The 27,113-nt window shown below is 38.7% G+C and overlaps 3 protein-coding genes across 6 annotated transcripts in view; all 3 read left to right on the forward strand.

Annotated features, from left to right (window-relative positions):
• The window catches only part of LOC111326051 (uncharacterized), a 36,605-nt gene extending 25,843 nt beyond the window's left edge, over window positions 1-10,762 (forward strand). For 3 of the 4 annotated variants that reach the window (XR_015996438.1, XR_015996437.1, XR_015996439.1), the window contains 4 exons: window positions 530-1,195; window positions 1,498-1,686; window positions 4,199-7,200; window positions 7,426-10,762. Coding sequence is in view for 1 of the 4 variants with exons in the window: in XM_088748177.1 (XP_088604303.1) it covers window positions 530-1,195; window positions 1,498-1,686; window positions 4,199-4,311 (968 nt within the window). In the remaining 3 variants the exon portion in view is untranslated. Of the gene's footprint in view, window positions 1-529; window positions 1,196-1,497; window positions 1,687-4,198 lie in introns of all 4 variants that reach the window. The other variant, XM_088748177.1, reaches the window with a different exon arrangement.
• A 1,880-nt stretch (window positions 10,763-12,642) lies between these two features.
• The window catches only part of LOC148739472 (uncharacterized), a 40,399-nt gene continuing 25,928 nt past the window's right edge, over window positions 12,643-27,113 (forward strand). Inside the window, exon 1 of the mRNA XM_088748181.1 lies at window positions 12,643-14,068. The gene's annotated coding sequence lies outside the window, so the exon portion shown is untranslated. The remainder of the gene's footprint in view (window positions 14,069-27,113) is intronic.
• LOC148739473 (uncharacterized) lies at window positions 18,974-26,446 on the forward strand. The gene is made up of 8 exons (XM_088748185.1): window positions 18,974-19,736; window positions 20,238-20,487; window positions 21,017-21,817; window positions 22,107-23,337; window positions 23,535-23,630; window positions 24,686-24,957; window positions 25,427-25,694; window positions 26,019-26,446. Exons 1-8 carry the CDS (start codon window positions 19,714-19,716, stop codon window positions 26,021-26,023), a joined length of 2,946 nt encoding a protein of 981 aa, XP_088604311.1. The 5' UTR covers window positions 18,974-19,713; the 3' UTR covers window positions 26,024-26,446.

The raw sequence follows: 27,113 nt of genomic DNA on the forward strand, positions 1-27,113 counted from the left end.
CGAAACTGGTCACATTTTACCTATGGATTCTATTCCTTAGTAATGGGACGATCCTTGCATTGGTGTTAGGACGATCCCTGTTTTGTTTGTAATATCTTCTTTCAAAGGTCAGCTTCTCAAATGGCCGTCTGTTGGGATTCGTTACCTTGACTGTAGTCTCTGGGACTTACATACAAGTTATAGTTCGCTCTCCATAGGCCTGAATGAACCACAGGACGAAACCCCATTCACTTCCTCCATGGGCCTGTCGTGTTTCCGTTGATTCCTGAACGGTAACATGACGACATGTTTCCGCTCCATTTCTGTCAATGGAATGTTATCCTTGCCTGTTTCCGTTACTTTTCCTTGTACGGATTAAAAATCTTATCATCAAGTTGCCGTAGTAACCGAAACTAATGAAGGACCGTATCTTAATCCACGGACGGGGCTATCGAGTGTTTCGATGGAGAGCCTTTAAGAAACGTGCATCTCATTCACGAATTGATTATGTCAGTGGTCTGTTGCTCAAGCTGTTCATTAATTCTCGTAGGCTTGGCAACTTTGAATGGCGTAAAAAGTGATGAACAGGACTTCAGTGACAATCCACCTCACCTCAATTTGAAGCTTTTAGATTTAAAGGACCTTTCTACGTCAGTTAGCGATTGGAGCGATGTTGAACTCCCAGTCGATATCCTGCTGTTAACTGTGGAGGACTGTGAGTTCTTAGCATGTTTCCACTATCTAAATCAACCCTCAAGGAGCTACCACAAAAGCATTGCGTATGTGTACTTGGGGTCCATGGGACATGACCATGAGAAGAAATTGAAAACTGCTTTGGTTAGATGTACCCAAGGTTCTGCAGTTCCTGGTGGTGCTTTGACTGTTGTCAATGATGCAGTTCGAATTCTTGGACCCAAAGCGGTGTTTTCTGTAGGTACCTGCATTGGGCTGAAGCCCGAGAAAGCCAAACTAGGAGACGTAGTTGTATCTTCAAAGTTGACAACGCTTGCCCACAAAACTCCTGCGAGCAGGGATATTGGTAACCTTATCAGATATGCAGCTCATGGCTGGAGAGCACCCTTAAAAGACCCTCAAGCACGTAAAGTAAACGTGAAATGTAACGATACTGTCCTGAGTATTCCACGGTCAGAGGCATTCAGTGAGAATCTTATTCAGCAGAATCCTGAGGCAATCGCAGTGGAGGTGGAAGGTGAAGGTAAGACTTTCTTCTTAAATACCGCAACAACGCGTGGAGCAGTCTTAGGCATCCATCAGTTCTGGCTGCAGGTATTTACATTGTATTTTTAGCGTGGCGATATTCTCGATTTACAGCCCTTCCCGAAATCATTGTGGTACGTTCTGGACCGACTTGAAAAGCGTAATAATGAGGGCTAAGTACTTAAACCCTTCTCTCAGAAGAGGTTCAGGCTTTTGTATCACTTTAATATGAGAAGGCCTTACTATTAGGGGCACAATATCCAAAAACATCAATTCAGTCGTCGTGTCTCTCTATCATAGGAGTGTTTGCTGCAGCTCATTGTCTGAAAACGGAATGGGCGGTTGTAAAAGGCATCAAGGGTTACCTAAGTGCGTATCAGTCGTCAAGTAATAAGTGGGATGAATTCGCAAGTGTTATGGCAGCCTCTGTTGTGTCCCACATTTTGAGGAATCCAAGCGTATTCCAAGGTTGGAGCCATTACAATGAAGGTAACTGTCCTTTAGTAACTTACTCTCCTCTTGTTGAATAATTTTCTCTGATCCCACAAGTTCAGATGGTTGAACGAGAGGTTGGATCATTTTATTTAGTTGCCCCATTTCTACTACTTTGACCTTCTTATTTAATTAGATCATTTTGTGTAGCTGGACCATTTTCACTTGTTGAACCTGTTTTAACTATGTACATTATTTCAACTGGTTGGGTCATTTTCCACTAGTTGAATCATTTGTCTTGGGTGAATCATTTCCACTGTTTGGAGCATCTAAAGTAGTGATACCCAACTAGGTGGCAGGACGATTTGATCTAGGTAGATCATTTTAACCGGTTGGACCATGTGAACCAGTTGAGTCGTTTTGACTGAAGGTACAATTTTCATTAATTAAAAAAACGCTTGTGCTTTCACACATCCCATCCCACCTATATCGTACCAGTTAAAAAATTTACTATGATGTAATTATTATGAATCGATAATGGTTTCAAGTTTGCAATTGAAGATACATATTCAATACACGTCAATATATATATATATATATATATATATATATATATCTTATAAACCAAGCGCGAGGGCCGTACTGGAAGAATATCGGCCCGAGGTCTTGACAGTACGGACCGAGCGCCGTTATTCTTCTAGTACGGTCCCGAGCAAGCTTGGTTAATAAGAGATTTATTATACGACTGAAGTTCAAAGGGACACAAGTGCGGCATCATTCGGGACCATTCGGGACAGTGCTCCGTCCAATACTGAGAGAATATTGACCGGCAATAGTGCATTTTGATTGGTTGATTTTAGTTATTGGCCCTCTGACTGCCCGAGTCGTGTAATAAATATATATATTGATCGTTCGAGGACGACAAAGACGAATTGACGTGTATCAGATGCGAACGTTCGTAGGAATGAGGTGAAGTAAAACTGAGCTATTTGCATGTTAGTTTTGGAACTCTTTCGAAAACTTGCAAAATCGAATCTTTTAAACTTCCTTTGTGCTCAGCTGTTCACTGTTTGGACCATCTTAGGTAGTGGTACCCAATAAGGCGGCTGCATTTTTTTATCTAGGTAGATCATTTTAACTGGTCGGACATTTTCACTGGAGGTATAATTTCCATTGGTTGGATAACTTTAACCGTTTTCATCCTTTTAACTTGTTGGACCCTTTTAACCAGTTGAATCATTCATACTTGAGGAATGAGGTCAACTATTTAAGTCATTTTTACTGGTTGAACCATCTTAACTAGTAGGACCATTTATACTAGTTAGAGGGTCAACACCATTTGAGTTATTTAAACTAGTTGGTTCATTTTAACTGGTTAGACCATTTTAACCGGTACATCAGTCACTAGGATCGATCACTAGAACCCGAGTACACCATTCTGGCTAGTGTTTTAAACTTGATCAGTTCAAGGAACACCTTGTTTGGTACAACTTTCCAGAGAGATTAAATCTTTCGTTGCTAGTAAATGTGCATAACAAAAAGTCAACACAAGTTTCACACAAAGCTTATTGTAACTGCAGATTTGATAAATTCCTATAATCGGCACTAATATTCAACAGTTATTCCATGTTGGTGCACCAAATATGAGGTGATAAATAACTAATGAGGTGATAAGCACCAAGTTGAATTTAATAATCTCATATCCAGTAAGCCTGAATGGAGTAACTGTTAAAATGCACGAAGCAAAACCTCACGTCAAGTAAGAAAAAGATAACAAATACGACCGGTTTGCAGTTGCTGGACAAACAATTCTGGCAGGAACGTTATTTCCCACCCCTGCTTGGCGTATTTCCATAAAACTGAGTCGATCTATCTGGTTTTCATTGAAGAGAGGAGCTAAAGTAATGGGGAAGGTGAAATCTATAAAATACAAACGGTCTCCACTGGTTCAGGGCGGCTTAGAAATTCCAGTAGAAGTAACCGTGTATTAGGAGGACGAACGAGTATTGGAAATGTTAAAGAGGAAAACAGAAGTGACCTCTCCTCTCGAGGGGACAGAGGAGTATCAAGATCAATCAAAAGACATTTTCGGAACTCGATTTTAAACGAAGACGTCCTGTCAGATAGTGACTCTGAAGAGCCAATAGAGTAGTCATGAACTAGTAAGGCTTTGTAACGAAATAAAGGTGCTTTAAAATAACAATGTTGTAAAATAGCGTGCATTAAATTTACTTCGACATTAATCAAGATACATTTAGATTAACGAGAATTTTGTAAAATCGCGTTAATAAAGTGCATTGTTAATTTCCTATAATAAAGTATTTAATATTCAATTTCTTTGGCGACCTTTCAAGTGCCCTTGGCCTGAAGTAAAAAAACTGGTTACCGTTGCAATCAGGCTTAAACGAAATTCTCCATCGCTTTTTACACTAAAATATTTCACGTTGTCTTTTGCCTTCCTTATTTATTTTAAGTCCTCAAAAGCTCGCTTACTTGTCGACCTCTATTGTTTTTACCACTTGGATTACAATAACTTTAATGATATTAATTCGTTCTCCTTGTTGTCTAGCTCAACCTTCGAAGAAGACCACCAGATGGAACGCATTCAATATAGTAGCCGTGGTTTTTGGCCTTCTGGCACTTTTTATTTATTATATTTACAGAGGGTGGATTGGTTCCTGAAGTGTTCTGCTCCATTGGATTAATGTAACGTATTGTTAATGTTATGTAATTTTTCAAGTTTCAAATGATTTTTAAAATGGACTTAAAATGTCTTTAGTAATTTTAGTAATGAGGATATTAATAATTAGCCAATTTCCAAGTGCCGAAATGAATGGATCACGTTGAACTTTAGGTTTTCGAAAAGTTTTCTGTAATTCTAGATCGATAATCAGATCAACCCTTCCTAGGGAATTAAATGGGTAGATCTTGGTAGTCACTTTTCCTAACGAGAACTAATAAGCTGGAGAAAGCTAAGCTGTGAACGAAAAGCCAAAAAGCTTCACCTCCATGTGAAAAGGCCCGTACTTTAGCTGAGAAACTCGCGCGCTGCGAATTTAGTGAGGATCATGTTTACTTAACACGTGTAATGTGTAAGTACGGATTACAGTCATTTGCTTGCACCAAACAAATGAGGGATCAAGTGTTCTACTTTAGTGAACCCTCAAAATCTCTTCATAAACTGGAAGCACGATACTCCAGACGACTTGCAGGTTCGGAACCTGGAATCTTCCAAGATTAAGTGAACTCTGGAGGCTCAAACGTGTTTAATCTCTGCGAGAACGTGCAAATGACGCGCTCTCACCTGCCAAAAATGAATTTTTCCTGCAAGGAAGGATCGAACGAGCAAGTTATTCTCCTGAATGTTGATAGATATGAGGCGATATGCCGCATGGATGTCACTATTCTTTCGTTTTTATTCCATATCATAGGCATTATGTTCCTTTACGTCGCCATTTATTAATGACGCACCACTCTTACGTCGCTCAAATTAGCCATTACGAATTTCCGTAACAGAATTCCTAACCGTTAGAAATTTCCGCCAGAATTTGAAATTTAAAATATGCCAATCAAAAGTTGTCGGTACCTCGTGGTAAAAAATGCTGCTTCCTGATTGGTTATGCGGTACAAGAGCATATAACGAAGACAAGGTTCGAATCATAAAAAATCCCTGTTAAGGAGAAGCTTACGTTGTAAGCTGCTTAAGGGTAGTTACAGTTTGGTTTGTACTGTGAGGTGGCGCAGGGGGTTGGAAGGGTGGAATGCCCACAAAACGAGAACTTAAACTATCAAACCCTGCACGCTGCGCATCAACTCCCCGTCTTTCATGTTGATTTCTACACCCATGAGGACTTCCTCATGGGTGTAGAACAATTTTCATAGAATACTCAAGTAGATCCAGAATCAGGGTTAAGGCGAGTAAAATAAAAAAAAATAAAAAAAAAGAACTATCATTTTAGTGCGTTATGCCTCCATCATCAACTGCAGGTTGCTGACAGACATATCAAATTCACCTTATGACTCTTATGATTTCTGGATAAGAACTATGTCAGTATGTAGTGTGTTGGTAAAACTCCTCTCAGTTGAAAAAGCTCTTGGCTTAAAAAGTATAAGGTTTCTTACCGATTTCACAATGTTTCCCAGTGTACCCTTTCGTGTAAAACGCATTCATAATTGTTCTTCTCGTAATGTCCAGCGCCGATGTCCCATTGTTCTGAAAAGGCCAACTGATACATGGAGACTAAAGCTATAAACCACAAAGTTACAGTTCCGTGCAGGCCTCCCATTCTTAACTTGTTGTTGAAGAGGATTAAAAGTTTTATCGAAGTTTTTGCCGAAGAAAAATCTTTAAATTGTTGATGAATGAAAACAAGTGTATGCTACAATCGATTGCTTGTCTCATATAGCAAGGTAGCACTTTACGTGATGTAAAATACCAGTTGTGTAAGAGGTTGGCAGGAGAAAGACAATACCGACCTTTTCATAGTACTTTTCTAACATTTGAAGTACAGCCAGGTTGAAGGAGAAGCATGAAGGCATGTTGACACAAGCCAATCCACACTCACTGCCTTCCATGACATAATCTGAACCAATGCTGGTGATGTTGAGATAGGAGAGCCTCAAAATTTAAATAAGTTAATACTTGGTCTGGCTCTCGGATAACAGTTCTACCTTGTCCATCAGCGGCTTTGTTCACACACCAAAAAAACATCAAAAGGGACACGCGAACGTAAAAATTCACGAACGAAAGTGTTCAAATACGTCGTATTACACGCAGTATTACTGAGTCCTCCAGATGTGTAGGGCTACGGGTCTCAGAACTATATACTTTAAAGAGTAATAAACAGCTCCTCACCCTCCACCCCTCAGAAATTAGTTTTTTCCCCAGCCAAACAATGATAACAACAGATCGAGGTAAAGAGCTTAATGGCTTTTCATAATGGTGTCGGACGTTCTTAGGGCATTTTAAGAGAGGTCTTGCATAAGTAAGTACTACTCCACCCACGATTCTTGTAATGACACTGCTGTAACTGGCCTGAACTCGAGGGTAGAGTATGGAGTAAAACCCACAAGAATTATCTTCACCATTTAAAAGTATCTTAGAGTGCCAAGAGTAACCGAGCTGTTGAAGTATTGCCCTCCCGCCTCACGGAACTTTCAATCACGTACCTGTTCCTTTTTTTCCGCGGAACACACCCCAAACCTGTTTTTTGTGATTAATTTCAAACGCTTGGATAATTTTTTATCACTTTTTAACACCGATTAATTTACATTTATCAAGTATTACTTTGATACCTTAAGAAAAATCAATTAACTAGATAACTTGTCCGTCGAAGCAGCGAAAAGACAACCTTCCCCCGTCTCTTGTTCTAGTCTACCCATATACACGCCCTTTCTTCCTGTCATAGCTGGGTCGCGTGACCTGGGAGAAGCATTGTGATGGAAATGGAACTTTAATGTGAGTTAAGGAGTGTCTACAACGAGTTGAGTCCAGTTGAACAATCAGATTGTTGACAATCTTTCTTCGATTTCGCAGTTATTGGCAGCAGCTGTTTTATACTTTACTGAGAGGTAAGTTCAACACAAATAGTAATTTAGTCTATATGTTAAGTATAGCATTACTAGGCTAACTACACTCCTGAAACGCGGACAAGGATAATTCAGTGGCGGACTCGAGCTCGCCGCCCGAACGCACGGAAGTCATTTCCCCTCAAATGTTTTTGCGAGTCATTTTCAGTTAGTTTAATCTAATTCTCAGGTATCTTCAATCGTATCTCTTTTCCTTTGCACTTTTAGTTCGCTGGGTTCTAATCTGTCCTTCGTACTTTAGCGACGACCGTCAAATGCAGAGCACTCTCAACATAAGATCTTGCAGGATCTTGATAGGCGCAATCAGTCGGCGTCCTGTAATAGATGCGTTGAAGTAAAAACTCTGAGCAGCAGGAAAAGGAAAACAGTGATTATAACTTGACAGCCCTTTTAACGGGAAATTTTGAAAGACAGTTGCAATGGAAAGCATGGGAGAAACGGTTTCTGATCTTGTTGACATCAGCTCTGATCCATCGTTAATTGTTCTGTCTGGTAGTTGTTGAACGTCAATTAGTTTTTCACAACAATTATAAACAATGGAAGCGTTTGAACGGATGACACTGAAAAATTTTCAGTCAACTCAATGATTTTATCTGACAGAAATTAGAATGTACTCGAAACCTCTTAAGTCTATATAGTAACTAAACTATGCACGATCAATTTGATCAACCGGGCACGTCTGATATTTGATTAGATAAATTAAACTTGCTCGCTGTCTACTTCCGTGATTGACAAGTAGAAAGGTGCAATTCAAATTCATAGAAATTTTTGAACTCAGATGTTTGTGATTCGTTAACAATCTTTTGTATTAAGATGTAGAAACCACAGCATACTCAAATGTGCGTTTCAGGCCAAAAAAATTTCAATTCCAGTATTTGCCTTGTTGTCTCTTGTTTCTTAAATATACAATTTTAGAGCTGCATGTTTATGACAATGCACGTAGTTTTGGAACTGTTATGACATAACTTAGACACAAAGCATGGTCTGATTGGTCAAAAATCTATTTTTATTTGCCTATATACCCATAGAAAACTGAAACGTCTTCCCGTCCTGTCCAATAGCGCCACACGAGGTAAGTTCCCAGATTTTAATTTGAAAAGCTTTTGGTTTGGAGAACATCGCAAGGACTCTTTGAACACCAAAAACAATGACAACAATTTTGTTTTTAACATTGTCAAATGTTTTATTCAAAATGTAGTTGAACTTATTGGTTGCTCCTGTGTTTTAAGCCTTTTTTTTTTTAGCTGGGCATTGTAAGGGAAGAACTGAAAGTTTGGATCGGACTTACTGAAACCACCTGCCGAGAAGGACAAGTTCACATATTTTCCTTCATGATCAAGAAAATTGTTGTGACAAACTAACTGGATTTTCATTTAGATATTTACAGAAAATGTTATTTACTGATGAAAACAAAAACCACTTGCAAAGTGAATGTGCACTCAAAATTAGTGGTAATTCAGTTTGCTGTCAGAGATTTCAGGGTGTCTTTGATAGTTTTAATTTTGCTGATAGTTTTTGCCAATTTAGTTCAAGGTTTTTAAGCTCTTTCTGTAATTTCTAATGAGCACTCCAAGAAAGCTTTAATTCAAGGTGAGGCAAAGACAAATTTAGTTGAAGGAAAATAGTGTACCATGAGTAAACAAAATAGCTGCTAGGTATTTCAATCAGTGGATATTGCTCCCTGTTGTTGTCTTCCGATTTTGCCACTTTGGTGTCTTAAGTTAAATTCTCAGAATCGCTATACATTTCACCAGTAAGAATTCTACAACTCACCTAACTTTTCCCAAAAACCTCTGGAAAATACTGCTACCTAGGTTGCAAACTTAAAAAACTTTCCGTACAGATTATCACACTGTAATCATAATCAGTTTGTAATCGCAGTACTTTAAACATAAACAGAAAATTTTCAGTTTTCTTTATACTCCTTTAATTTTACTTTGTTTATTCCATAACATAATTTGTGGGGCAACTGTTGGTGATTTAGATTTCATGCAAGACGTGTCTTGAAGTAAAAACTGTAGTCGTAAAAGCATCACCCTAGGTGACAAACTCTGTTAAAAAAAGAAAAAAGAAAATAGAAACCTCATTGTGGCTGATATTTTTGTAATCTAAACAATGAATTCTAAACAATGAAATGAGCAAAAATGTAAACAATGACGTCAGCATGAATCCGCCTATAGCTGGTGTTGGTGACATGAAATTAAACGAAGAACCGTTTACAAATTTGATCTCGCCATACCGGAAGATTTTTTACGGCAGCAGTTGCGAATGAATAGAGTGAAGTATAATTTCGGCCGAGAGTCGGTTAGCGTCGAGCAGAGCACCCACAAATCCCAACTTTGACCGCACTGGACGCGGTTCCTTTGTTTAAAAAAAATTGGGCAAAATCGGCCAGCCCCACCCAAGCACACTGGCGTCTTTGATGATTTCTAAAATTTGGGAAATTTTTGAAAACCTCAAAAATTGGGTTGCATTAGAAAATGTTTGTGTTGACAGATTTAATCCCTAGAGTAAACGATTCTCAGAAAAATTGGCCATAATGCGACCCGGGCTTTACTTCAGGCTAGTACTTTCCAGATCTCTGACGTCATTGCGGGGGCCTGGGGAAAGAAATTTTAATGCCGTATCCCATAAACGAACGCACGCGCCAATTCAATCTGTTTTCTAAGCATGGCGGTCGGTCGGACGCCATGCGGGAAAGTTTGCGACAAAGAAATGTTCTGAAAGACAGCTATTGTTCTGAAAGGTGAAAATTTTACTCACTTCGATGGCTTCTGTGAGTCCAATGCTGGGATAGTATTCTCGACTCAGCGCTCGATTCTTTCCCGCAGAAGACTGTTTTAAAATTCATTTCCATCAGGGAGTACATTTTGACGACGTACTCAGTTTTATTGTGCGATGGTAATGTGCTTAAGAGACGTACACAAGCGAACTACCCGGCTCTGACGAGAGTCGGATCTTTTAAGACCGGATACCTTTCCTTGGGATTTCCATGGACGTTCGAGCTTGGTTGGTAAGTAGCCTGAAGGCCTCCATCGGCTGCTCGCTTCAAGGATGGAATTTTTTGTAGCAGCTCTTTTAACTGGCTCAATTTAGGCTCATTTTGACGCATCAGTCCCACTGTAATCCGGTATGGTGGTTTTTCATCTGCCAGGATACATTCCTCCGTCCATTTGCCACTCGATTTCTGGTTGACTTCTGCTTCAATGATACAACTCTGCCTTCGAACCTTCCTCTCCAACTCTGGTAATGACATGACATCAAGACTCAAGGAATCTTTAGTCATGAAGATGAACAGAAATGAAATGAATAGACTTGCAGAGTTGTGTAGCACACAACTACTTTTTTAAACTGTAAAAATTCCAGATATTATTGTGGTATACAGTATCAGTTGGGTTATATTCTGTACCCAATTTATGTAAAATGTAGATTATAATTTTAAAGGATTTTTAGTGAAAGGGTGCAAACTTGTGATAGGCATACATGTTATTTCCTAATTTTAAAAGGACTTTGATAATTTTTGAACATGTCGCTATACACATTTTGTTTTGTTATTCTTATTGTGTAGTTCCAGTAACTAGCCATTATCTCCCCACCCCCCCTTCACAGAAGGCAAATGAAAATTCCTGGGGGTCTCATTCTCAAAGACCAAAAACTATAAAAAAAAATATTGGGAGATTTTTCAGAATTTCTGGAGGGTGGGGGTGCTTATAAAAAATCCCTTCCATGGGGGAGATATCAATATTTTACGGAGCTACACATTTTGTAGAAATATCCATAATCACCCTACAGACCCTACCTCTATTGTTGCAAGGAAAGTAAAGCTAAAGACAACTTCCTGGTGCCTAAGTGTGTTAAACCAAAAAAACTTTCTGTGGACGAGATATAGATATTTTCTGGCACAATACAATCACTGCTGATGTGAACTAGTTTGAAAAAGGCACATTTTACCTGCTGCAATTTTTGCATTTTGCAAACATAGTGTTTCAGGTGACCAAAACCCAAGGTGAGCAGTACCAGGGTAGTACTGTACCATTCAAATTTTTGCACCCAGTGTTCCCAAGATTTTGTTTTGCAAACTCTCTGCGCTTTTCTTTAGTGGGGGCTTTTCCACGTAGTTCATTTTCAAATTTTTTCTTTTGGCAACTCTCTGCATCTAAAACTGTCCAAACTGGTTCTGGACAGATGATCTTCATGTCACCCAGTTGGCTCTGATGCTCTGGAGCTTCTGGGATTAGATAAGTAGATTTGGCAGAAGAACTGGCAGTAGATAACCTCCTTTCCTTACCATCCCCACAAGTGTGTCTTAGACTAATAATTTTTATTTCTTGCCCAGTCAGTGGATGTTTAATTGTTTGTAGCTGTTAAAGCTGTTTATAAACAGCATGACCACATTTTTTTTGTTGTCTCCTAGTCATCATTCCCCAACCAAAAGGGCAACAGTCAAAGCTGTGCTAAGTAAATTGTAAGGCTCAACTAGTTTCACTCTTGCACTGGTTTCTGCGGTAAAATGATGAGACCATTTAAGCCATGGAAAACCATCTGTGTAATCCATTAGAATCAGACAATTGTTGGGTGTATTTATTACACTCTGAGCTGCAGGTTGGGCTAGAAACAATGAAATATACTTTTCAATGTCAACATGGCCTACAACCACTTCTCCAAATTCATTAAATTCTAGACCAATTTGTTTAAGTAATTCTTGGTAGGTGTCATTCAGATTACCAAAAATCTCATCTTTACTTAAAATTGAATTGATGCCAATGGCCACTTCCAATTTTTTCCCCACTTGTTTCTTAGTGCATCTTGTGTTTCCTTTTGCCCAATCGCAAGGGACCCGAAAATTCCAAAAATGCAGAGTGCTGTTTCTTAAAAACACAAGGCATAACAACATCCTTGAAAAAGGAACCATTGTCGATTTCAAGGAGCCAGTTGCAAGAATTAGGTTTGTTCTTTTGAACTATTTCAGTGAACACTTGCCTCTGGTTATAGGAACCAGTGCTTGTTGAGGGCTCTGGAGAAAACAGTGCCTAAAGTTCTGGGTAGTGCAGGAAAAGTTCATCTCTGAAATTGCATAATTTACTGTGAAAATCATGATTTCCATCAGTTCCTTGCAGTAAAAAGTCCACAGGTGACACAATTTTGGCAATCTTTGGTAAAACTAAATCCACAAGTTCTTCATCGTTCAGACAGTTTAGCACTTCACTGACCCTTTGCTTCCTAGAATAAGGATTACTCTCGTCGTGTAGAAATTTTTCTGCGCATTGTCTAAATGAAACCCGTTTCCGAGAGGTGGACAGCCATCCAGTTTGTGCTCCGATAAAGACGAAGATGTTCGTTTAAATTCTTTTTCTTTTTCTAAAATTTACCACAGTTTTGAAATGGGCAACGAAGTCGAATTACTGACTCGGCGTGAAGCACATTTTCCTTTGCTCGACAAGACATCCACACAAACAACAAAAATCACAATAAAAACAATTAGCCGGCAAAAGAAACAATGCATCTGTAAAAGTACTTTAAATGCTGAATATCCCAGCGTCAAAAAGCCCGCGATAATGGAACTGACTTCGAGAGAGCAACGAAGGCTCGATCAAAACTTCTTTAAAATCAGCACATATAAAAAATAAAATCAACACAAACACACCATTCCCAGAAACAAGGCAGCTTTAATACGAATAACATTTACTGTTGATAAAGCGAATGCCCGATCCACTACATAAGTATGAAATAAAAAAGCAAACTTCATACAAATTATGCATGAGTACATCGAGCTTACGTTTGGATTGTCTGCAATGTCCATAGCGAAAAGCTGTCAAAGTATTTAACCACGCAGACACGGAGTTTCTTTTCATGGCAGTAGCTGCATTGTTCAAACTACCCATGACAAGTCTTCTCACATGTTAAAGTGCGAAAGTTGTTAGCTACATCGACTTCGCATCACGCAGACCGGCCGCCATGAAAAGGGTGATTCTATATCGAAGGCGCTCGTCGAGGGTAAGAGTAAACGGTAAGTTTGGTCAGCGGAGAAATTATGAAACCCGCGAATATTTGCGAAAGCCCGCGAAAGGATGACATTTAAAACTGAAAACAGTTTTTCAGTGAGACACTAAAATGCGTAATCATGGCGGCGACTATTCAATCGTCTTTAAAAAAATCGGAGATTGAGTTCCTTGAGGAAAACCTTGAAAATTGTTCTGTTAAAAACCAGTACTTTTTGGGTTATTTCGATGGGGAAAGAGACGAGTTCGAGGATATAATCGTTGCAGATTGGTGACGTAAATTGATATTGGAGAAGATCCTTCCTTGTGTGGGACTGACTTAAGACTAGGCTAGGCTGTGTACAATTCCTGAAAATCTTGTTCGTTATCTTACGAATCATTTGATGTTTCAGTGTTGACAAGTTTTTCGCATTACATTACTAAAAAAATTGACTTAACGCTCCAAGGAGAATCTCTCTCAAACTTTACTTTTTAAGAGATGAAGCAACCGTCTAAAATTCAAACGTTACTGTCAGGTTTATTAGCGCATTGACAACCTTGTAAATTAGCTCAAACACACTGAAAACATTTGTATTAGTTTCTGTATATCTTTATACTTTGTTCGGTGCGATCTTACACATTTCGGGTTTGAACTTTTCGTTGGGAATAAGTGGTACAGTTTACATGACATATTTTATCTTTAACCGCTGTACTATAAATTTGTGTGTTCGACTATGGACGAGCGCCTTCGATATAGCATCACCGAGAAAGTTGGATACTGGGTGTAGCTTTCACTTAAAGCTTGAGAGTCACCGAGTACAGTTTATAACAGATTTCGCCGCTGTTTCCTGCCAAGTTTACCCTCTTTTCAGGTAAGAGATTTGTAGTTTGGATCCTCGCTTGTACTAAGAATGATGAGCGATACCGTTTGTATGCAGCATTCCTCAGTGAGGGGCTTATAGTGTTCTTTCACATTCAAAATGTTGTTTACGATTCGAAAGTGCGATCATCGATTTGTCTTCTGTTTCAGAGGCTTTGAAAAAAAAATATCAGGTTAACAGGCAAAGGAAAGAGCTGATCATAAAATAAGATTTTCTGTTTAAGGGGAAGCTTTTGAGGGGAGATTCCTTTAGAGTTTCGAGGAAATTGTGCAAGTCAAAGACTAAATATGTATGTATCGGATGTGAAAGTGCTGCTCTGCTAAAATATCCTTTTGATTTGCTTGTGGTTCTTATGGTTCTTGTTCTTATCGCTCCGAAACCATACGGTGAAACCACATGACTATACAGATTGTAGTGTTTCCTTTGGTTTTCTACAAGAAAACCAGCAAAGAAATGGCCATGTGTTCTTCAGTCCGTCGTGTTGTGTCCGCCATTTTGGGAACCTTGCTGTCGTGACAAGAACAATGAAGAAAAGGGCCTTTCCTAAAAGTAGGATACCCTACTACAGCAATCACTCCGCGATGTTCAATATTGAAATTCTTTGCTCCCATGGAGATATTCATCCTCATCCTGGTCCGAGCCGTGTAAGTCATCGGAATCATGACAGTAACGTGGCTTATAAAAATTGACATCGCAAACCTGATATATCCGTCTTCTATGCTAATTCAAGAAGCTTAGTTAACAAGACGGCCCTGTTGGAATTGGAAATTGCTACTTATCGTTATGACATTGTGGTCTTCACGGAAACCCATTTAGACAGAACAATAATAGACAGTGAATTGTTTCCTTCAAATTACACGGTGTTCAGAAGAGACCGTCCTCACAACGGCCGTAAAGGTGGTGGTGTGTTAATAGCTACGCGGGATACAGTAAAAGTGTTCCAAAGAGAAGATCTTCTATGTGATTCCGAATTACTTTTTGTAGACATTCTTGTTTCAGGAAACAGGAAAGTTAACTTGGTTGTCTTTTATAGGCCACCCAAAAGTGACATTAATCCTCTTCTAGATCTGCAAACAGCCCTAGACAGTGTTCTTAGTGCAGTAAATGGTTTGAACCTGGTGGTAACATGTGAAGGTGTGGTCTGATCGTCCGGGTGAGTGTAGTCCTGAGAAGGACTGTTGTCGGTGGTAGTAACTGACGTTTCGACAACCTGTGCGGAAGTCATCATCAGAGTCAAGTGAGCTATAAAACAGCTGAAGAAATTCAAATGGCTGAACATCTCATATAACAATCTAAACACCATCCCTGACGCTGTTGGGGAGATGGTGGAGCTGAAGGGACTGTGGCTGAGAGGCAACCAGTTGACTGTGTTGAGTCCAGCTATAAAACAGCTGAAGAAACTCAGACTGCTGGACATCTCACAGAACAAACTAACCACCATCCCTGATGCTATTGGGGAGATGGTGGAGCTGGAGGAACTGCAGCTGAGTGACAACCAGTTGACTGTGTTGAGTCCAGCTACAAAACAGCTGAAGAAACTCAAGTATTTGTCTGTGAGAGGGAATCCTTTTACAGTTGAAGGAATGAGAAGTTTTATGGAGCTAAAGGATAAGATTCACAGAGTACATTCAGATGTCCCCGGTGAGTAATGGAAATTCCTCTTCACATTAATGTTGTAACATGTGCATTTACCAAATTGGTTCTAATGGTTGACTTGCAAGTGTTTATGCTGCTTGTTACTGATAATTACAGGCAGCTGACAATAGTTTCATAATAAAGCTTGAGAAGAATATGAAGTAAATACTATCACAGTTATACTGTATGATTGAACAAAGTTTGCATCACTTTACAAATACATGACATTTGTACTGGAAGTTTTGGTTATATCTTGAAAGGTTTATTTTAACAACTTGGCTGACATTGAAATTTAAGTTGAACTACAGTGTACTATAATTTGATAGGGAATTGAGGAGGGATAAAGTTTATTACAAATCATTTTACAGTAAGGGATTATTGTAAGTTGTAATTTTTCCTTTCTATTTGATTGGAATTTAAGAAGTTTATTGCAAATCATTTTACAGTTGTAGGAATTGCTGTTGTAATTTTTGCTCTCTGTTTATTTGATTTTAATTAAGGAAGAATTAAGTTTATCACAAATCATTTCTTATCTTGGAATAGTTGTAACTGTAATTTTTGCTTTATTTTATTGGAAGTTATTAAGCATAATTTATATAACAACATTTAGCTTATCATACAGAATTGATGGACTGATATGATTTTAAAACAAGATTTTAGGTTATGGGAATAAAACTTTAGTCTTAAGTGGTCAGGAGTAATTTTGATAATTGTTACACCATAATTTATGCTGGCCTTGTGATATTTTAAAATCTATCAGTTGTTACCTTTTGGGAATATGTGATTTTTCTTTCTGTGTTCCAGACACCATTTGGCAGAATTGACATCAGTTATTGCCTTAACTTTTAGTTTGATCACTCACATTTTAATCAAACTCTTAATGTTTCATTTCATTGAGTCAGTTTATAAGTGTCATGTGTATATTAAACCAAACCCACCAATGCAATGACTCTTGTATGTATATACAATGACAGTTTTTAAATTTATACATAGTAGACACATAATTTAATTGCCTTACCTACTTCTAAGCTTGTTTCAGATTGTTTTTATAACTTATTGAAACAAAAATTGCTTTTTGTTTTGGTTTCTTATTATTACAACTTCCTCTGATTAGACTTTTTCCTTTGGCACAATCATGACAATTTTTTTTTTAATTAGACTCTAAAAGAGCAAACGGAAGCAAAGCACAATTGGCTTATGAAGAGGCTTTAAAATATGGATATGTAAAAGTTTACCGTGGGCGTATTATACTGGTTGGTCAGGATCGTGCCGGTAAAACCAGTCTGAAGAAGAGTCTTTTAGGCCTTCCATTTGACCCTAAAGAACAGAGTACTGAGGGGATTGAAGTGGATCCTTCAAAATGTGAAATTGATGTTGACCAAGCTGTCAAAAACTGGCAGTTGAGCAGGGAGAGTAAACCAGGACTATTGGAATGTTCAAAAGATGTAGCAAAGATTGTGGCCGACAGAATGTGTGGAGCAGCTATTTCTCGAAAGAAGATCTTAAGGGAAGATACAATTGATGAAGGAAAACTGAAATTAAAAGATGAAGTTGGAGATGTTTTCAAGTCAAAGCAGGTTTGAGAGTTTTGTAAAGTGTTGAGAATTTACATCTCTCTCTCTCTCTCTATAAGTCTTTTTGTTTTAGGAAGGGCCAGGAAAGGAAGAAGGAAGAGGAGGGAGGAAGGCAGCCAAATTAGCCTCATGAGAAAATATATTTTTTAAGGGAATATGGGTTGGATTTAAACTTGGTATGTTTCAAAATTCTTTTCTTTATGAAAATTCTAAATTTCTTACATTAAGAATATGTCTGAAAGAGTCTGTTTCTTTTGGATGTTTTCACAAGTGTTTAGATAGATGAATCTAGAAAAAGAAAAAGATCTGCAAGTAATTTTTATTTATTTAATAACTATCTTCACTGAAGGCATACATGCAAAACTTTTACCATAAAAATGAGGGGCATCTTTTGATTTTTCCATTCTTCAATTGCTTTTTCAGTGATGTCTTCACTCAACTTAAAGGAAATTTGGGATTTTTTCTCCAATTATATATAACTTTTTAGTTGTAATTATTTTTTATTATCTTATGCCATAATTTTTTGATAGCTTTTGTTACATTTTGGCTATCAAATCCTTATGGAGGAGCTTCAACGAATGTATGTTATGCTATGTAACTTCAGTCTTAACAAACATTTCTTGGTCTGAGACGACTAGCTCCAGGGTGGGAGGATTTGCTCTTCAATGTCTTAATCTGTGCAATTAAGTTTCTCTCTGTCTAAGGGCTCTTACACTTGAGATGTCAGCTTCAGAACTCTTTATAGTAACCAACTTACATCTTCAACTCAGTTGGTAAACCAAGTTATCTTGTCATACCCCCTTCAGTAAAGCAGCACAACAGTTTTTTTGTCCCCTTAAAATTATTCTACCCTGAGGTGATCATAATTTTTTACAATTTGACAGCCTGTTCATAACATCAAGTTTTGAATACATAATTATATATACTTAAGTGGGCATAATGTTTCATTTAATTTTCCATTCAGGTTGAGGAGGACGAAGGTTTCACAGACATTCTGCAAAACAATGGCAATGAACATTCTACTGAATGTAAAGATGAAAACGTGCAAGCTGAGCCTGATGTGATGATTGATGTTTCTCAACCGCCTGATACTGAGGAGCATGTTAATCAGTGGTTGGAGTATGCTCAGGGGAAACCCACTGAAAGTGCTTTATCCACAGAGGAACCCTATGTTACAATCGACGTGTGGGACTTTGCAGGGCAGCACTTGTACTATGCCAGCCATCCTATCTTCCTATCACAGCGGGCACTATATATATTGGTGCACAATCTCAGCAAGCCTTTGGATGCTCCAGCTGAGCCCTGCATGAGACAAGGGAGAAATGATGTGAAATTGGAAAACCCTAACAATGAAACAAACATGGAAAATTTGCTGTCATGGTTGGCTACAGTACATAGTGTTACCCTGGCAACCGATGACACAGATGATGATGCACAACAAAAGCTGCCCTACCTCCGCCCCCCAGTGTTCATCGTTGGCACACATGCTGACAAACCAGTCAAAGACATAGCAGCAATAAAGAAACAAATTAAGGAGAGAATTTCTGGTATGGAATATGAGAGGCATGTGGTCAGGCCTCTATTCTGCATTGACAACACAAAATCACAGAGACTAAACTTGATTAAGAAACTTATCCAGAAGAGTCGAAAGCAGAAAAAAAAGAATGAAACAGGTAAGATGTTTGCCTTTATGTTGTATCCTTTGTTATATGTTTCTAAAGTAATTGATGATTGTAAAAAATTGACCAAGTGTGAGGTGACCATGGCTGGATATTGACAAAAAGTTACAAACTGCTCCACACACTTTTTTTGATGCGTGGGATCAAAGTATGCGATCCTGAGTCCATCTTACTTGCTTGGGTAGCCAATCAGAACACACGATTTTCTTCACTGGGTGCTGCACACAAACTTGTTTGACGTTCATCAGTTTTAAAAACACTTTACAATTAATTTTGGTTGGCAAGCATTCATATTATCTAACTCACATTCAGTGGTTGTGTTGTGTTTCAGTAAAATTTTAAAAGACTGGTAGAATGAGTTAAGGCTTGTAATGAAAGCAAGAAAGCAAGTTATGTTTTTTTTCTTTTTTTTTTTATTAGCTGCACTCTTCTTAGTTTAAGGCGGCACCATACCAGGTCCTATACTTTTTTGCAGACAGATCCATTCATTTCAGAGTTTGGAGTTAGGAACAGAGGCTTAAAATAGTGGGATTTGAAGAGTTAATCATCTTAGTTATGTTGTCAGCTGTAAAATCTCTGCAATCACACAATTAAAATACAAATAATGCTCATTGTAAGCACATGTTTCTGTGTTGCTTCATGCTTTGAATTCCTTTTCTAAATATATCCTGCATGGCAAGAAGGAAAAGTAGATGGTATAAATGAATTACAGAACACAATCCTGGAAGTGTTGTTGCAGGAGCCTTATATGGGTGAGAAAATACCAGTCAGGTAAATGAAAAACGCAATCTATTTGGAATAACTCCAGTTCAAGCACTTCAGGATCAATTATTTATTCAAAATAGACAGCAATGAAATTTCTTTGAATATAATCGGCATATTCAGCATAACTGAACATGCATGAAAATGTATATCAATGCAAAACTATCTCACCTCCAGTACTTTAAAGTTCATCAAAACTCTTAAAACATCAGATCGTGCAAATACACAGCAGTCCATTCAGTACAGACAAAAAGAACTCTGACTCTTGACATGGAGACAATGTTATAATTATAAAAGAGCAGAAGATGTGATTGATATCTGAGAAGGCAAGGTTTTCTGAATTGAGATGTTGTTGCACAAAATAACCATGTTGATTATTCCTGAAAGTTGAAGACACCATACGGCCAAATATGAATGTACACTAGAAGAAAACAAATACATACACGACTGACTGAAATCAATACCTAATTTTATGCCATAATACATTCTAAGTAGTCTGTTGCCCTTTAGGTGGTTTTTGTTTGAAAAGGTGATTGAAGCTTTGGTGGCCAAACAGATTTATCACAGAAATCTGCAACAACTTGAGCACTATGCAAGAAAAGATTGTTTCATGGAAAATGCAAAAGAGTTTGACTCCATGATCAGTTTTTACCATGGCCTAGGGATGATAATCAAGTACCGCAGTACAGTTGTACTGAAAGCTCAGTGGTTGATTGATCTGTTCAAGCAGCTGATAACCATACCACCTTTCAATAAACAGGTAGAAAATAAATTTCATTATAGAAAAGCTAGCTTACTTGGAAAATGCTGTTCAATAATTTAGAACAACAGGAAACTAAGCATGTTGTTTTTTAGAAGAAAGAAGTAACTAATGCAAAAACTGTGACTCTTTAAACTGTGAACATGTGTCTTTCTATTGTTTATTGTTATAATCGTATGATTTGTTGACCCCATACTATTTCACCTACTTTTTGCAGCTTGTCAGGTCATATATTGATTTAGCCTTCTTTATTTACAATTAGAGACTTGCATTAACTTGCTACTGCTCACAATAATTGTATTCACACAATTGAATAGTTCTTTTTGCGTGTGCTAGTGGGCGTATTCACCTCTGAGCAACCCAAGATACAAATTTGCCCAGGTTTAATATCCGACCATTTCAACTTACATTGATGGAAATAAACTTTATTTTCATTTGTTTTACATGTAGGTGGGAAACGTTCAAAAGGAACATTATGTAGCCTTCCCTTATCCAGAATTGCTGAATTTTCTCCACATACATTTTATAGAATCCCCTGAATGCTAAGTACTGGCAAGAACTTGAAGGAAGTGGCATCCTCAGCATGGAACATGTTGATCATGTGATCTCCAGCTTTATTGGCCAAGGAATCATCAAAGAAGACATCTTAGACATGATGGAGCGATTTGGTTTGATTGCTAAGTTCTCAGTTTCCCCAACTGACGGAAAGTACTTTGTACCAGCTCAGCTGAATACATCACCTGATAAACTCTGTAAGATGAAACCGTCGTCAGCAGATCCCTGTCCATTGTATCTCCTGTTTGTCCATGGCTTTGTTCCTCATGGTCTCTTCTTACAGCTTGTCTCTCGATCCATTCGTTGGTGTTCAAAGACATGGCCCACGCATCAACCTACCCTGTACCAAAATGGAGCATGGTTCATCATTGGCAAAGATATTCATGATTTTGTCCTGATATGCAAAACAGGATTTGTGAAGGTAATCTTGAGACAAAGAACACAGAGTCATCAGGTTGTAGGACAGAACTCCGCCGAACTAGCAAGTGTCGTTCGTGAATTTCTTGAAGACACCCTTCATAATTTGTCACAAGAGATGCCGTACCTGAGGGGACTACAGTATAGACTGTGTGTTGCATGTCCTTACTGCCATCAAGGGGCAGAAGAACCAAGTCGTGCATGCTCAGACCACGTGAAAACCACGTGCACCCACAAGGACTGCTTCCACCTCATTGATGCAAATGAAGGCCAAGCGGAAATATGTAAAAGAAATTTCGATTACAAAATACTTCCTCCCTGTGGATTGGAGAAATGGTTCTTGAAAAGAAGAACGCAGGTAAGATCGACTTTTTTAAGCACAGATTTCCAGCCTCTGATCTATCTTTGCAAGTTTTCTCCTCTATTTTACCTGATCTATGAATTAAATGGGCCGTTATCAGTGTTGAGAAAGGTAGCCCTGATAGTTTGTCTCCAGTTTCAAATATAAGTGAAAGAATCTTTATCAAGATAAAATTAGTTTTGAAGTTTATTCTTTTCTGTTTTCTCTCGGTTAAGTATTGATCAACATACATTTATTTGTTATGTTATGTTATTGTCCTAATCCTCCATAACGTCTTTTTCTTCAGGGTTTATCTTCAAATGTGGATGCAAGATCACTCGGTGAAGCAGGTGAAATTGATCCAATGAAGTCTGACGCGTCATTGAAGGTGATTCTCCTGGGCAGTGAGTGGAGTTCATCAATGGGAGGGTTGTCCACCATAAACAGACAGCTTGCCATTCTGTTGGCCAAACATGCACAAGTGGATGTCACTCTCCTTCTTCCGCAGTTTGCCTGTTCTGAAGAAGACAAGAGAACTGCAAGAAGCCTCAATGTTTCCATCAGGGAAGCAGAGAAACTTACAGGCTACAGTGACCCTCTTGACTGGTTGAGTTTCCCACCAAGAGACCTCGTCATTGACTTTGTACTAGGTCATGGTGCTAAGCTTGGTAAGCAAGCCCAAGTTATCAGAAAGTACCACAGTTGCAAGTGGATACAGGTTGTGCACACTGCACCTGAAGAACTTGGAATGCACAAAAACTATCCTGAGGCTATTTCTAAAGGTGAAGAGAAGAACACAACTGAAGTGGAGTTGTGTAAGTTGGCAGATGCTGTGGTAGCAGTTGGACCAAAGTTGACAAAGGCTTACTCTTCCTACCTGCGCTCATGCGAGAAACACCAAGATATAATTCAACTGACGCCGAGCACGTTCAGTGAGTTTTCTGATGTAAGGCAAGCTGCAGTTGACATGGACAAGTTTAAGGTTCTAACGTTTGGCCGTGGTGATCCAGAGGACTTCAGCCTGAAGGGCTACGATATCTCTGCCAGAGCAATAGTTGAACTGAAAGACAGATCCTACCATCTGATCTTCGTGGGTGCAGCTGACAGTAAACAGGATGAGGCTGCAGCGAATTTGCTAAAGAGTGGAATTGATAAAACGCAGCTGTCTGTGAGGAAGTTCGTGCAGAGTAAAGAGAAATTGAAAGAATTATTTTGTGAAGTTGATCTTTGCATAATGCCCTCAAGAACCGAAGGGTTTGGATTGACAGCATTAGAAGCTTTGTCTGCTGGTCTTCCCATTCTTGTCAGTGACAACTCAGGATTTGGTGAAGCATTGTGCACTGTACCAGCAGGGAAATCAGTTGTGGTGGAGTCTGAGGACCCTAAGGAGTGGGCAAAGGCAATTGCTGGTGTCCGAGAGAAGGAAAGATCAGACCGACTTCAGAAGATTCAGCAACTAAGGAGTTCCTATAAAGAGAAGTTCAGCTGGGAGAAACAGCGTGACATTCTTGTGGAAAAGATGTGGGACATTGTTCATGGTGAGAATATTTTGAATATTCTTCAAAAAGTGTTTTGGGGGCTACTCGGCATTCAGTGTGTTTTAAAGCTTCATGGAAAGCAGGGACACCTTCTATTCAAAAATGTGTTAAACCTGAATAGTCTGAATAGAAATCAGCTGTTTTATCGTCTTCTTGATTGGTGCAATATTGAAAAAGGTTTCTTTCTATCTGTTTAGCCTCTAAAAGACAAGACACAGGTTTCAGAACTCAGGAGGCCGGAAATGTAGATACGCCAACCGAACAACTAACAGTTGATTCATTAGTGACTCCAAGTAAGTACCAAAATATTAATAACACATGGTAACTGACATCCCCAAACAATTGGAGACAGGTTACGGGTAGATCCAACATTTCTACTTTCCCTAGCGTTGATCTCTCGGCCAATTACGTTTTTCGAAAATGGTACTTCTGATAATGTTTCGCACGAGGGATTCATGTCAAGATTTATAGCTCTGCTTTCATCGGTTGTAATCCAAAGACATGTCTACATAAATTTAAATTTCTTTTACTTCCGATCAGGACGGATGGCTTGGTGTAATCTTTTTCAGTCAGGGGAAGTTTTTCTCCCATTTCACCAGGCAACAAACATAAATTGCCAAAAACAGGGAGACTTGGAGCTTTTTTTTGCTCGTTGTCAAAGCGAAGCCAAATTGTAAATGCCGTTCCTATAAATACACTTTTACGTACCGGCTTTTTAGAATAGAGTGATCATCCGACACAGGTAGAGGAAAATACATTTGGGTAGAGGAAATACATTTGGGTAGAGGAAATACATTTGGGCCAGTTCATTTCTATTAAATCTAACCCTAACCGCTGTGTTACGCAAGCAGTGGGCCATTTGTATTCTTTCTAAGAGGTTTCTTTTCATTAAATAATTGTCTTTCCACTGCAAGCTTTTGGCCCTCTTGACACTGTTTGCACAAATAAATATTCAGATAAAAGATTCAGCTTATTTCAGTATAGTTTAGAACGTAACTTTGGTTTACAGTTTTTGTTAAACAACGGCTCTTTTCTCTCTTTAAATGACGTGCCCTAGGGTTCATTTCCCAGTTACACATGTATGTCAGAGTGTAGACCTTTCCGTGATTTTTTTCTTCTCTGCTTCTTCATTCTTGATTATTATTGTATTCATTGGCCCATAAAAAGTCAATTGACCTCCAGTTTATCGCTTTAAGGCTCAGTTGTTCGGCAAAACACCGGTTGTTTGGTGGTTGAAGCCCTTTCTTCCTTTTTTTTTTACCGTTCAAGTTTCTCTTACTAGATTGGAAATTAATATTTTTCAGCTGACGATTGTTTCGTTTCCTTCGTGCTGTTAGAATAATAAAAGCTTTGTCTCTTCCAGGCTCTCTCGACCGAATCATCCGGGAACTTCAGCAGATGCACATTAATGCTAGCAAAGTCAAGAGCAAAACAGATCTATCATTGGGACTGAGGAATAGTGCATCGGACAAGGGCTTCAGAATATCTGACAATCAGGGATCAGGAAATTGTATGTTCTATGCCTTGTCAGAACAACTGGAAATAGTTAAAGGAATCAAAATCCCACTTGGCAGATTAAGACAAACCTTGGTCCAGTACCTCAGAAGTAACTCAAAGCTAGTAAGTTGATGTTCGTATGTCTAATAGAGTATGTCACGTGCTGTTCTTTGGAGGTTAAATGTGTGTACGGGTCAACACCACCAGAGCGTATCCCAGTGTTTACTGCATAACTTTATCATTTAAGAAGCCGCACAATGATGTTGGTTACAGTTGAATCCATTTGTTACTTAATATGGCCTCCGAAGAAGCAGACTTTTACGGTTTTAGTCATTTGAATATTTTGGTTTAATAAATGCCCCCCTTAAACGTCCGTGAGATAACACTAAACAGAATTCCAGTTCTCTAGATGATGGATCTTTCCTGTTGTTTTTCTGCTGTTTACGAATCCTTGTTGTTGCACATTAAATTGCTAATTAAAGGTCTTCTCGTATTATTCTTAAAAAGTTACTCCATGACTCGTATCCCACGCGCTCAAGTTGCTATCAAAAATCCTCTTTTAAGTTTGTTTCTTTAACTCATTTTTTTACAGCCGGATGGAACAGATCTATTTAACTTTATCCATGGACATCAAACATGGACTGAATATTTAACACACATGGAACAAGATGGCGCTTGGGGTGATCACGTGATTTTATGTGCCGCAGCAAACTACTATGAAACGTGCATTCGTGTGATCAGCAGTCTACCCCATAGCAGTGATGTAATGATTACGCCACATTGTCCAGTTGACGAAAGCAAAGCACTTGTGCTGGGACATATTCATGAGGTGCACTATGTCAGCCTTCAACCCGCTCAAGGTACAGCTCATTACAGGACAGTTAGTAATTGTAGTCTTAGTTCCATGACAGTTTATTTCGTTTAATGAGTTACATAGAATGATAAATCTTCCTCTTAACTCTTAGATGACAGTAAATTCAGGCTTTAACGTCAAGGCTTTTTCTCCATTTTCCTATCCTTTCTCTTTCTTTGCTTATTTAACATACGTTATGAAGTGGGTGGTTTTCATAAACTTCTTTCCAGCACTAATTGACGGTTAATCGCCCGCTAGATTGAAATGGCATTTGATGCAGTTTATTCTCCTTTGCTTTCTAATCGTTCTGTTGTGTTTGTTGTTTTTACAGGTTAAAAGACAGGCTATCTACACAGTCATTATAATCGGCCCAGACCTCTGTAAAGAAAACTCGGCCGAGTGAAGATCTCTCCAAACGTTTGCCGTTGGGCGAAAGAAGAAACAAAGTCTTTCAGAAGTTTAAAAGTTTTCTTTTCGGAAGTAGTCTCTCTCTATAAATTGAGTATTTGTCACGGTGTATATAATTCTGTAAAAACAGAAAATCATCAAGATAAGACAATTCACGGAAAAATGATTTCGCTGTTACTGAAAGCGCCAGAAAAAATTTTTAATTTCGGTGCGGTTTAGACTGGAGATGGACGGTGGACGAGGTGGATGGTCAATTTGAAAACACGCAACTTGAACAATTCACGTGGAATATTTTTGTTTCCATAAAGCGCGATAAAGCATTTGTAAATAAATTTCAATGTTTAAAGTGTAGGTTTGAAACATTTTGTTGGTGTAGTAGATTTATTTCCTAAATACTTGCTGTGCTTGTATACGCATCTTGTAAACCCAGCTAGAGCGGTTAGTGCTCACAAATCACAGAAATATCTAAACAAATTCGCTTTTTATGACACGATTTAGGGATACTAGCGTTTCTGTTCTCCTAGGTCTCCCCTCAATGCAGCTTTGTTAAGACTTATTCTAAATTTCCGATAGAAAGAATTCAAGAATATCTGCAGCTGTTTTAGACAGCACCCGTGATCATAGCCACACCGTTGACTGGGTATGGGAGATGGACGGGAACGGGGAGGGAAGATAAGAAATTTTATACGGAGATTTATCGAATGTACAAGTGATAGTTTATTGGCAGCGAAAGTAAGTAAGTGCACCCCTCTCCCCTGATTATTTCCTCTCCTACCCTCCCCTTCCCCCTTTAGTTGTAGCGACCCATTAAGGCGAACACTTGGTGAAAAACTGTCGCTGGAGATAGCAATGACTAGGAAGAGAATTTTAGCATTAGCCGTGTAAAACGGCCACAATATCAACCGTTAGCTGTGAAAGCCATCTTCCCGAGGAGGCCCTCATTTGATTGTCGCATCTGTAGTAAAAGCCAAGATCAGCGACCGTCACTTTCTACTTATTGACCAGCGATTGATTTGAC

Source organism: Stylophora pistillata, chromosome 2, assembly GCF_964205215.1.
Source record: "Stylophora pistillata chromosome 2, jaStyPist1.2, whole genome shotgun sequence".
In the NCBI taxonomy this organism is placed as follows: Eukaryota; Metazoa; Cnidaria; class Anthozoa; order Scleractinia; family Pocilloporidae; genus Stylophora; species Stylophora pistillata.

Bases quoted from the DNA above. Each gene is read 5' to 3' on its own strand.
- LOC148739473 (XM_088748185.1), top strand. From the start codon at position 19,714: ATGGGTGAGAAAATACCAGTCAG. The intron at 19,737-20,237 runs GTAAATGAAAAA...GTTGCCCTTTAG, and splicing joins GGTGAGAAAATACCAGTCAG to GTGGTTTTTGTTTGAAAAGG. The intron at 23,631-24,685 runs GTAAGTACCAAA...GAATAATAAAAG, and splicing joins TGATTCATTAGTGACTCCAA to CTTTGTCTCTTCCAGGCTCT.